This window comes from Epargyreus clarus, unplaced genomic scaffold (genome assembly GCF_041222505.1).
Source record: "Epargyreus clarus isolate Ecla_fem2 unplaced genomic scaffold, WU_Ecla_fem_2.2 ptg000019l, whole genome shotgun sequence".
NCBI classification, from domain to species: domain Eukaryota; kingdom Metazoa; phylum Arthropoda; class Insecta; order Lepidoptera; family Hesperiidae; genus Epargyreus; species Epargyreus clarus.
In genome coordinates, this window is record NW_027332227.1 from 8,117,516 (window position 1) to 8,129,962 (window position 12,447).

The 12,447-nt window shown below is 35.0% G+C and overlaps 2 protein-coding genes across 2 annotated transcripts; one reads left to right on the top strand and one right to left on the bottom strand.

The window, feature by feature from the left end:
- Positions 1–775: 775 nt before the first annotated feature.
- On the top strand, positions 776–1,769 carry LOC140750261 (uncharacterized; the record flags this gene model as incomplete). The annotated part of the gene is made up of 1 exon (XM_073083703.1): positions 776–1,769. A coding segment is annotated over one exon (879 nt), but the record flags the coding sequence as incomplete, so codon positions are not given.
- Positions 1,770–2,379: 610 nt separating this feature from the next.
- On the bottom strand, positions 2,380–8,437 carry mal (molybdenum cofactor sulfurase). The gene is made up of 7 exons (XM_073083251.1): positions 8,311–8,437; positions 8,127–8,213; positions 6,784–7,606; positions 5,984–6,278; positions 4,684–5,323; positions 3,472–3,905; positions 2,380–2,920 (listed from the first exon to the last, which is right to left on the bottom strand). Exons 1-7 carry the CDS (start codon positions 8,315–8,317, stop codon positions 2,693–2,695), a joined length of 2,514 nt encoding a protein of 837 aa, XP_072939352.1. The 5' UTR covers positions 8,318–8,437; the 3' UTR covers positions 2,380–2,692.
- Positions 8,438–12,447: the final 4,010 nt, after the last annotated feature.

Consider the following 12,447-nt stretch of genomic DNA (forward strand, 5'->3'; position numbering starts at 1 on the left):
GTGCCCAATTTTTCCGGTAATTCCTTGCCATCGTATTTTCGAACGAAGTTATGCAATATACAGCACGCTTTTACTATGTTATCGCATAGTGCAAGTTTTGTATCTAACGGTCTATGAAAAATTCGCCATTTATTGGCCATAATCCCAAATGTACATTCTACTAATCTTCGGGCATAAGAAAGTCGGTAGTTATAAATCTTTTCCTTCATAGTCAAGTTTCTGCTTGGGTATGGCCTCATCAAATGTTTTAAAAGTGGAAAAGCTTCGTCACCTACAAATACGAATGGCATTTCAGATCCTTCATTGTAATGTGGTATTACCGAGCATGCTGGTAAATCCAGCTGATTTGCTAAAAGTCTTCTACCAAAATTTGAATTTCGGAATACGCTAGAGTCACTATTGGATCCGTATGCACCAACGTCAATAGCCACAAAGCTATAGTTGGCATCGGCAATCGCAAACAAAATAATAGAATAGAACTTTTTATAATTAAACGATTCTGAGCCAGTATATTCGGGTCTTTCGATTCTTATGTGCTTGCCATCAATCGCACCGATACAATTTGGAAAGTGGGTTTGTTTTGAAAACTCTTCTGCTACATTTAACCAGTCTTCTTTTCTCATTTCTTTTAAATAAACAGGCTGCAAATACAACCACAACTGCTCGCATGTATGCTGAATAATTTCACTAATAGTCGAAGCGCCAATCAAGTATTCAAAATACAACGATTTCATGCTATTTCCTGTAGCAAGGTACCTGTTAACCAGATATAAATTATTTGTTTTTTATTTCAGGAAACTCAATACAAAAAAAATGGAAAAACATGAAGGATTGTTTCACTAAAGAATTGGCAACACAACAGGGCAAATCTGGACAGGCTGCTACTCCTAAGAAAAAGAAGTATCGCCACTTCGATTCAATGCTTTTCCTAATTCCTTCTATGCAGAAACGAGAGACTAGCAGTAATGTACTGTCGCCTGTTTGTACTCCGAATATAAATGTAACCTCGCCAGTCTCTACTCAGGATATAACCTTGACTGCTCCAGTTGGTCATTCACATCCCACCAGAAAATATACAAAATCAGTACGAAAGAAGACCTGTTATGAAGACAACAATTCAAGAGAATACGAAAACCAATTACTTGACATATTAAAAGGTAAACAGCAACAAGATGATGACGACGAAGAAAAAAACTTTGCGCTGATGCTAGTTCCAATGTTACGTAAATTAAATGATGATCAAAAGCATTACGCTAAGATAGAAATTCTGAATGTTTTAAAAAAAGCACGCTCGCATTCATCGCCACAAACACACGTTTTGTCTCAACCATTTCGAGAACCAAGAATGTCATGTCCACCATCGTATCAAATAAATACCCAGCCACAAAACACCTATCAGTACTCCCCACAATCTTCATCTTTAGATACATTATATTACATCCAATCGCCGCCATCAACCCTTCCTCCATCAGATCCATCTCCACAGCCATCAACTACGATTCTGCAAGCACCACTTACATCAGCCTCACAAAATCAGGTGCAAATTATGCACCAAGAAGTTATAAATCCAGCTAATGCGACTGCAAATTATTTTGCACAGTTTGGAAATCAGTTAATAGAAGAACGTAACTACGCCGACGAGTCGATAATTTAAAAATATATGTTGTTACTTATTACTCTTTAATGTTATTCTTACTTAATTCGCCCTTTTCAATAATTTGAAATATAAATTTTACAATTGTAATTAAACTTGTTTTCTTACCTCAACGTAACTGAAAGTCGCTCTTCAGGTGATATTGCCTTACGAAATGCAGTATCTTCATGTTTCAAATACTGGCCCACAGCTTGTAATAATTTATCAAAAGTATCAATAGACATTCTGTAGTAATTAAAAAATGTATCAGGGTGCTGTCGCACGTCGTTGTACATTTTGCAAAAGTATCCTTTTATATGGCGTTGGTCCGTTAACGGATGTATCCAGTATTTATGGCGGCGGCGTTGTCTGCTTTTATTATTTTTAGATTTTAAAGCCAACGCCACAACACATGCTGTTCGCCAGAAATCCATGATGAGACTGAAATAAAATCAAGCCAAAAGAAAACCGCAGTGCGTGTTCGTATGCGTTTTGGCGTTTTCAGCTATTTTTATTCAGTCTGCGTTTAATCGCAGTGCGGTCTCAGCCTTATAGGTATTTGGTCATAAAAAATGTTACAGTTTGGTTATATTTACATGCAATGCATATATTTTTAAAGGCATATTATAATTTCATTTTTGGGCAATATATTTGAAGTTCTTATTGCTGTAGAATGGACAACAACAACAGCTTTTGGTATTCTTTACAATACACAGCTTTCTAATCTTTGACATACACAAATGCACCCAACTAAAATAACCTTATTAGAACTATGTATTTCTGGCTTAGAGGTAACAAATTGATCTATTCTTTAATAGCTCAAAGTGCGACGATTAGATTCAGATCACTTGTCAATATCATATCTAGGACTGTAAAGATATCTAATAGTAAGTCTATAAACGATCTAAAATACAATATTACAAGCTTAGCGACTTAAATATGGTTGCCGTCCATCGAGGTAAATATTTTTATTTATATAGGTTTTGAATATTTGTATTTGTAATGATACCCACATGAGAAATAAAAAACTTTTAGTTACATTTGTGACTTTGCCAAAAACTACCTGCTTATATCATCTTCATTATTATTCGAGCAAGGATTTACAGATGAATATATGCGGAGAATGGAATCCTTAGAACCATTTACATTACCAACATAGCTCAAGTAGATACCAAAACGAAGTTTCCCACCAAACTGTTCAGAGATGGTTCTAAGTGGTTCAACAGTCTTTTCGCCAGTTTTTTGGTCGATACAAACCATTTGACATCTAGGACATTGACCTTCAACCTGTGAATAAAAAAAAGGAATAAGACGAGTTAATATACATCATTAAAGATTAGAATTTAAAAAAAAAATTGCCAGTCCCTGACGCCCAGTTTGAATTTTTTTATTGACTTATTGACTGAAGACAGGCATACACATGTAATCAAATCCATATAGATAATAATGATTCTATCTGAAGCCGATCTGAGCTTTTGTTGAGCTGAGCTGAAAACTTAGATGTGCACCTCTGTAAGTCAGCCAGCAATCACATACTTCCACCAGAATACAAGAAGATGTTTCATACTAGAAATAAATATGGTACCCAGTGACCCATATTGTTACTACGACATTACAAATATTACAATATCACTTTGGCAAAGGGAGATCTCCCACTGGGTTAAGCGATCATGCCCGGGAAGTGGCCATGTTCAAACAGTTTCAGAGGAGCTTGTATATATGCGAGATTTGAGAAAACTTCTATAGAGTGATTCAGAATACGCGTAGCGCCATCTCTTGACGAGTAGCAGGAAGCCGCCACATCACATTAAAAATACCATAAATATATAACACAATACCTTAAATTCATGATTCCCAATTATAACTTTTTGCCAATCTCGTTCTGCAAGCTCTTGTGACATTTCTATTATCATATTTCCTCTAAATCTGTCAGTTAAGGAGTCTATGTCATCACTGAAGAGTGGATCATGTATTTTATCTTTCAACCACCGAACAGTTGCTTTATTAATTAGTAGGAATTGAGCTTGATTGCTTAGAGATAGTAGTTTTTGATCTTTACTATCTTTCCGTTTTTGAGATCTCTTATCAGTGTTTGACTGCCTTATCAGTCTCAGGAAGGATATTCCTAATGCATTGGATATCCAATCGGCAACCTCATCCCCACAGTCAAAGCCTTGAATAATATCAGTGCAGACTTTACTGTGGCACATTGATGTATCTTTCTTTTTACTTCCTATGCCCACATCCAAGGTTATTGCAATAGTGGTCATGCCTGGAATATGGAAAAAAAATGAGATGTTAATATTTAATAAAATATATGTACAATATGTGAGATGCAAATTAAGAAATCTTTAATATATATATAAAATATAAATATAAATGAATGTTTGTGCGTGTCCTTCATAGTGTCCTAAACTATGCATTTGATTGTGTGTTGATATTGAGCAAAGTTGTTGTGCATGAGCCCACGAAGGTTTCTAAGTTGTTATGACCAATTTTCAACAGATGACGCCACCTTCAAATTTATTTTAGTTGGTAGCGTAGCAACGCGCGCAGTGTACAGCTGGTGTTTTATAAAAGCGGTAGTCAATTTTTGCAACAGGCACCTGAAGGCCTTGAGGTCCGTAAGCCACGGGTTGCCGGAGGCTTCTTCATAAGACTATTTCTCAAAAAGTGAAATAAAAATTGATGACTAACGCCTGTTATAATCCGCGCCAAACTACTAGTCCGCTCTGAAATTGTTGCGCGCAGGTGTACTCAGAGAGCCAATGAGGCCAAACACAACTCCATAGTTTCAGTAAAGGCACATTAACGCAGCTATGTAATGGTATTACCCGCGGGCGAGAGCGGGCAGCACACTGTCTTCCTCCCGCTGATATCTACAATTTGCTGTTCCGACGCGACTCATTTCTATATTCAGAGCGGACTAGCAGAATGACGCGGGCTATACTAAGAATAAATCAAATTTTAAAATTCATACTATGCCATTGACATTGCCATTATTTGATTTGGTTGCTAACCAAATTGGATAGATTGTCAAATTTACATACCTTTACAATTCAAAATCAATAGACGGCGCTTCAGATCTATTTCTGGACGGATTGTACACATCTGCGTATTTTGTTTCTGTGTTAGACAAACACCATTATCCTTAACGATCATCCATTCTCTGTCATACTCAAAGCCTTTTGGACCTATTTTCCAGCCATTCTGTATCTTGAACGCTCCACATGACTTTATTGGAAAAATTGCAATTTCCGTTAATGTTATTTTAGAATCCTTCACAGTTATATCTTGATGCAAATTAATATTTCTTATATTGATAAACCTCTCGTTTAAAATTTTTATCAGGCTTTCTTTGAAGATAATTTTGTTAGGTTTTATCAAATCAATATCATCAGTGTTCATCACCCTCTTTGGTTTTGTGTAACTGTATCTAACAAAACATTGACATATCATTAAAACTAGTTTGTCAACATCATTAAATGTGTTGTAGTACCCAAATGATACCCTTATGGCTCCTGTTGGTCTACCATTCACTAAATCCAGTTCATCACCACATTTATGACCAGCTTTGAACATATCTTTCATCTCTTTGTTACTGACATTTAAATGTCGTTGACATGAACCAGAATTGCAAAAACAACCGGTTCTGATAAAGATGTTAAATAATTCCGCCATGTGTTGAAACTGGAATACATGGTTAATATTATAAATAAAAAGGCATATTATTAGGGGCCTCTTAGAAAATAAATGTGACTTAATCAAGTGTATAATATTATTGATAATACATTCCAAACGCCACAAACTTAAATGTGAACAAGTCTGTAAATGTGTATATCTTTATAACAAAAAATTCTAGAGAAAAATCAGTTCTTGACATTTTTTTCCATAAGTACTTGTTTTCTTTTTCTTATTTATATTATGTTTTACTTATTATTAATATATACATTACCACTTTCATTTATTTCTTTTATTAATCAATACTAATCTTTTGTAAATAGTCTTTTATTTTTTATAATATTTAGGTAGGCATATGAGCATGCAGTCCACCTGAGGTTAAGTGACTACTACCACCCTTAAAGACTGTAACCAACCCCAGACAGGATTAGATTCCTACCAGAGATCGGCCACAGAGCGTTGCTACGCTACCCCTGAGGACTAAACTGGAACGCCTCAGAAAAGTATGTCTCCCTTACCACACCCTTCAAACCCTAGGGCAGAACACACAGTAGGGCTTAACACTGCTGTTAGGTAGAAATATGGTGGATTTGAACCGCTGGAGTTGAACCACAAATGGGTCTAACCTTCAAACCACTTAAAATAATGATAAATATAACTATAGCTCACCTCTGCATATCCAATATATGAATTATCTTCTCTCAACAGATTAAACGTGACAATACCACCTTGTTTTCTTATATCATTGAAATTTGAATCCAAGTAAAAAACAGCTGCCTTATTTCCATTTGGATGACGGAGATCATTTAGTTGATGATACAGGTCTTTTGCCAAGTAGTATGTGTGATGTGATATAGTGTCCATCACATCATTGTTGATCACTCTTGGTATCATATCATTTAGAGTGTCGAAACAGTGCTTCAGTGCCAGAACTGATAGAAATGGAATTGTTCCATCTTCAAATCTGAAAGTAGTTTATTGATATTTATATTTAGTTATTATTTTATTTACATACATAACATTAACTTTTCATCGCTGGATTTTGGAGGAACCTTAGCATTGGAGCATTTCAGCTTTATACCAGCAATGTTAACCGCTGCTGTATTTCTGTTTGAAGGGTGTGGTAAGAGAGATATTCTTATCTCGGGGCAATTTAGTCCTACAGGTTAGCAAGTAGCATTTAAGACCGAACTCAGGTAGGAGTTTTATTTTTGGCAACAATAGCTTTTGTGCTTACTGTGGGGGATTATTTGCCATTTATTATATAAAAAAATATATAACTTTAAGATTTAGAAACATATCTGTGTTCAAGTTCAGAATTTAAAGTGACAAGTGTCAGATGGAGTGCATTAACTACTTAACATTGTGTGGATTGTATGCCCATTTACTTCCATATTTATACATTGGAAGTCTAGATATTAATACATTGGAAGGAAAAGTATTGCAAACAATAATAATTTAATATCTACCTTTCATGAAGTTCTTGTCTCTTCACATGAAAATCTTCACTCGTAAGAACAATGTCTACAGTGCCACCTCCAAAGAACTTCTTCTTGCTTAGTACATCAGCACTGGTGTTTTTAACCAGAAGAGCGCCTAAGCCAGTTGGATAGCCAAAGATCTTGTAAAACGACAAACAGACAAAATCTGGTTGTGTCTGTGATAAGTCTAGCTTATTTGTCGCCACATATGACGCTGCATCGAGCAAAACGTACCAGTTACAATTCACTTCACACAAGTGTCTTTTAAGACAGCTATTTAAACACCCATTTTTAATGTTTTCTATACAGTGTAATGGGTATTTGTAGCCATTGAAGTTACTTTGTGCCGGATAAGCTACAATTGAATTAACGCTATGCTTTTCTGCATTTCTTTTGAATGATTTTAAGTGAATAGGGTTCAGCGCAGTCGTGAATTCTTCGTGAGATATGTCAACAATGTCGGCATTTACTTCTTTTACTATTTCTCTCAACCCAAGAACAGATGTGTGGTTGTCTCTTAAATAGACAAATGATCCACAATCATCGGAATCATTTTCTTCTGGTGTGAATTCAAAAGACTCGGCAACCAATTTTAATGACTGTGTTGCCCCTGATGTGAATATGACAGTATAGTTCGAGGGATCTGTATTAAAATGTGTAAGGACTAAACATCTTATCTGCTCAAGACAATCTCTTGTATATTTGTCGGAATGTGGGTTCATGTAAACATTGTTCATAAGATCATAATTTATTTTAGGCAACAAGCATTGTGGGTATATTGCCGCACCAGCGTTATCCAAGTAGCTTTTTTCTGAAATAAATTTTGTAAAAAGTTATTATCACTATTCATAATAAAAAGTATTCAAAGAAATCACTTTTTTTTATTGCTTAACCTAACGATTAGGCAGACGTGCCATCTGATGAAAAGTAGTCAACGCTGCCTATGGACATTTGCAATACTAGAGCAGTCGCCAATGCATAGCCGGCTTTGTATGAGAGCTCTTTTTGCAGCTTTTTTGAAGAGCCCCATGCGCCCCATAGCGCTCCAGAGGAATACCTCAGGAGGAAGCTCATTCCAGATCTTACACGTTCGCGGCAAGAACTTTGTTTTTATATTGTCACTGGTACAAGCGTGAGATATTGTAGAACATAAGAGCTTACAAAAATATAAGAGCATTGCATAAGGTCTATATTGAAGTGTAACGAATGATATTAAGGTTTGACCTAAAAATGAACTGTAATATGAAAGGATATATATTTCACATGTCTGATGGACTTTATTCAATTTCTATTGAATATATATGTAACTTAATAAGATATCAACAACTTACCCCCTAGTCTACTAAATTCCGACGTTATCACTTTCATTCGCTCTGGATCTATAACTTGACTCAACGTAGTCATTTTTGTAGATTTCGCTGCAAAATGAACATAGTGTTATTCCTTCTGTAGAAATGACGTGGCGCCATTAGCAAATGATGAAATTCTTATTCAGTGCAAATAATACATAATTACATGACATCGGCCTTGTGTACTCTCATTATGTTGAGAGTTACAAAAACATCTGTTAGCTCACTTAAAACTGATAAAACTGCTATCACAACATTAAATTGACAGTTTTCTGTTAAGGGAGAAGTATGATTGTCAGTGTCAGAGTTGACAATTGATTGACATTGACATTTACCGTTCATAAAGTATGTTTCCAGCCGTGGATTCTTTCGTTTCAGCCTAGTTTAGTTTACCGGTTACCACACTTCAAAATATCAAAAATATGTTTAAAAAATAGTTTAATACTTCATCCGTTCTGTGTCACTAGTGTGCGCTCAATTTTTGATTTAATCGAAAAAAAAAACCCTAATCTAATTTTCATTTTCTCGCGCCAAAGAATTTCAAAAATTTATTTCCACATGCACTTCAAAAATTATATTTGTAATTTTAACGACCTTTTTAAATCAACAAGTTTTTAATAAAATTAGGCTCTAAACTTAATTTTATAAAAATCAGTTATTTACCGGGACATAGAGGGAAATAATAATCGTGATTTTTAGATTTTATCGATAAAACAATTTGATTAAAGCGAAATTAATGGTTGTCTTTTTAAATTTATTATTACCTCTACCTTATATTAAATGTAATGTGATTATGATGTAGTTTTGCTTGTTTCGATAAAACCGATATCCCGTTATATATCAATTTAAATTATGTATAAATAATGAAATTATAAAATAAATTCAATATTATCTATGCCTTACTTAATTTTTTGTCATTACTTGGTTTTGCCTGGGTCTCAACAAAATAAATTTTCAACAACAACAACAACAACAATCAAAATTAGCAACTAGTTAACTATTGTAAGTATAATATAATTTATATTTTTGTTTAATTAAAATAAAAAGCCCGAATTTAAATTAAAGAAAATCTTATGATAAAAACAAAAGTGATATAGCTACCTTAATAATGAAGTACTTTACGTTTTAATTAAATATAAACTAAGTAGGTACCTACGTACCAAACAATCAGCCAAGTGCCTGCAATAAATAACTTAATTAACCTTAGTGCTGCAACATGTTCAGTAAATCTATTTAAAGTAGCGCATTCGCCATGAAATTTGCCTGAACAGACTCTGCAAGTAACATAAAGGAGCACACCGAGCACCTTCGACAGCATCGCCTTACTAAATTGCGTTACACCAATTTAATTATTGCTTTTATGGAGGGCTTTCAGAGCTTTTAGCACCGAGCGGCATGATCGACTCTCCTTAAGTGAATTGACGTCCGACTGGGGCATCGACTAACGTTCATGTAACGATAGTGATGATTTAAAAGAAATTGGATTATTAGCTTAGATGAGTAATGCTTTGTTAGGTTATTTTATGGATAACGTGATGTTCTATGCATATGTGTTATATGTACCTCAATATAAATATTATTACTTACTTGGATATTCCGTTATTTGTTTCTTAATTATTAAAAGGTCTCCTTCACATAGGCGTCTTCATCGCCATCTTCATTAAATCGGAACAAAATTATCATTGGAAATTGGGGGCTAAAAATACTAATAGGTATTACCCGTATAACAAGCTATAATTACGCTAATACTCAAAATACCTAGGTACTTACATATAGGTAACTCAAATCAATGAAATCAACATAAACGAATGAAAATTAGCCTTGTTATTCTCCATTTTTGCAAATAATTAATAATCAATCAATCATTAAAAACGTACCTATGTCTATCATGTAAAATAAATACCTACCTACATACAGCACTCGCCGAATATACCCATAAACCGATGCGTATTTGTGTTACTTACCTAGGTATATCCTGCCGAAGGCAAGCGTTCATACTACGGAAGTAGTAAATAGGCGTCAATAAAATGTATAAATACGTTACTATTTATGGACAGAATAACAAACAAGTATGAAATATTTTTCATCGCGCCGCCTTGATCGATTTAAAATTTCGATACAAGTTGCTGAGATTCGCTTTTGGTTATGACCTACTTATTCATGCTATGTCTAGACTGGCAGACCCTGATAATTATGATCAAGGAAATTGAAGTAAGTATTCAGTATTAAAATATAGATAACTAAATAAACACATTTCCTGTCTTTATTTAAGGTACGTATAACCTACCTTGTCCCTGCAGTTCCGGGACTAGAAAAGGGCTACGGTATCCGCTGCCTGTTGTAAGAGGCGACTAAAAGGTGGCTCTCGGGGTTACGGGCGGCAAGAGTGGGAGTTCGAACCGTTCAGCAAGCGACCCCGGGAAGGAAGGCGGTATGTGTGGTCGCATACCGTCGTGAACACCAGGTGGTATGGGAGAAGCGAAACTGCTCCCCCAGGGCAGAGCCCGAACGGGGCATCGCGCTTGGAGGACTCCGGTTGTGTTCCGTCGGAGATCCCGGAGTTCTCCAACAAGCGTTCAGGACGGCCACCGGGGGGGGGTTTTAATGCGGTAAAACCCACATAACCCGGCGTCGCTCCCACGTCGTCGGGTACCTTTTGAAGGTTTAAAGGTATGACCTACCTACTTGGTTAAATTTACCTATATGTTTTATGTTGCTTAGGTGATTGAGGTTCGAATCCCCGGCTCGCATCTCTTATTTTTCAAAGTTCCGTTACGTTAATAATCACTTGGGTAGTAAAACCAGCATACATACCTGAAGAGATCTTAGAAAAAACGTCCTCAAGAAAGTGGTGTATGCAGATCAGAACTTGACCAGCGCGACAGACTTGAGAGGAGACCCATGCCTAGCAGTGAGACAGTCATGGTTTGATAATAAAATTACAACAATGCTGTCGGTTTCTAGAGTTTTGAAATAAAACAGCGATATCTATTCTGAAACTACACGCGGAGGTGAAAAAAAAAAACAGAAGAAACAAGAAAATTGTTTATAAATCTTAGAGGTTAAGGGTTACATTCTATTACCGTCCTTTGCGTATTGTTGTCCGAACTGCTAATACGAAGAATAATTTAATCTTACCTTCAATCACGACCTTTTCTCAAACTCATTCTGACTGATTAAATGAGTTCAAAATTCATCTTCACCCTATATTTATAGATTCTGCTGCGGTCAATGCTTTTAGAATTTTATTGTGTTTGTATAATATTATGGATCGATTTATTGTTCACACAAAACAATCGTTAATTGAGACTCGGTCAGTTTCACAGCTTGTGTATGACACACTGGTTCAATCAAATACAATAGTTCATACGTTAAATCTGATTGTTTACGATATTATGAAATATTTTACTATGTTTTGAAAACAATAACATTTGATTATGTAAATATGATACATCGCCAATCTCGTACGTTATATAAAATAAAACATTGGTTGGGAAATATTTTAAATAGTAGCCAACTTGTTAATCAACTATTCAAGGGCATAACACTCTAGAAACTCTAGGGTAACAAGTAATTAATTAAAAAATAAAAAAACCCGACATAAAAGCTGAAGTAGAATTTCCAAAAACGCTAAAATAGGCGTTTTATTATTTTTATCCAGAAAGCCAAATACAAAGTTTCATACTAGGTATCTGCTTCAAAATCAAGAGATGTTCAAACAATATTATCCTATTTTATCCTCACTATGAGCACTACTCATTTACGCTATATAAAGAACCTATGAGTAAAATTCCAGAACTCTAAAGTTCAGCGGTTTCCCTTTGCGTTGATCTTTATCACACCAACACTACTCATTTAGTCAGACAGTCATCTCGATGAGTTATATATATGTATATATTATATAATGTATGTGTAATCTCTTTTAAGTTCCTTTATTTTGATATCCTACTTGATAGGTTTGGTTAACGTTTTTAAAATGTGTTACTATTTCGCGCCAAAAATCCGCCATTTTATTTATTTTTTTCTAACACCTATCTAAGGACACTCGGGTCATTGGGACGTATATAATGACATCTTACCTGTCGAAATTCATCCAGCCGTTTGTTAGATCTGATCAAATAAAGAAAGACAAACATACAAGATACGCGCGAAAAACATACCCTTCCTTGGCAGTCGGGTAAAAATATGACATATGTAATAAAAAATTAAATGTTATTTATTTACTTATAATGGAACCAATTTGGCCTTACTTCAAAGATTAATGAATAATTAATTATCTACCTAATATTACGATTTCTTTAAA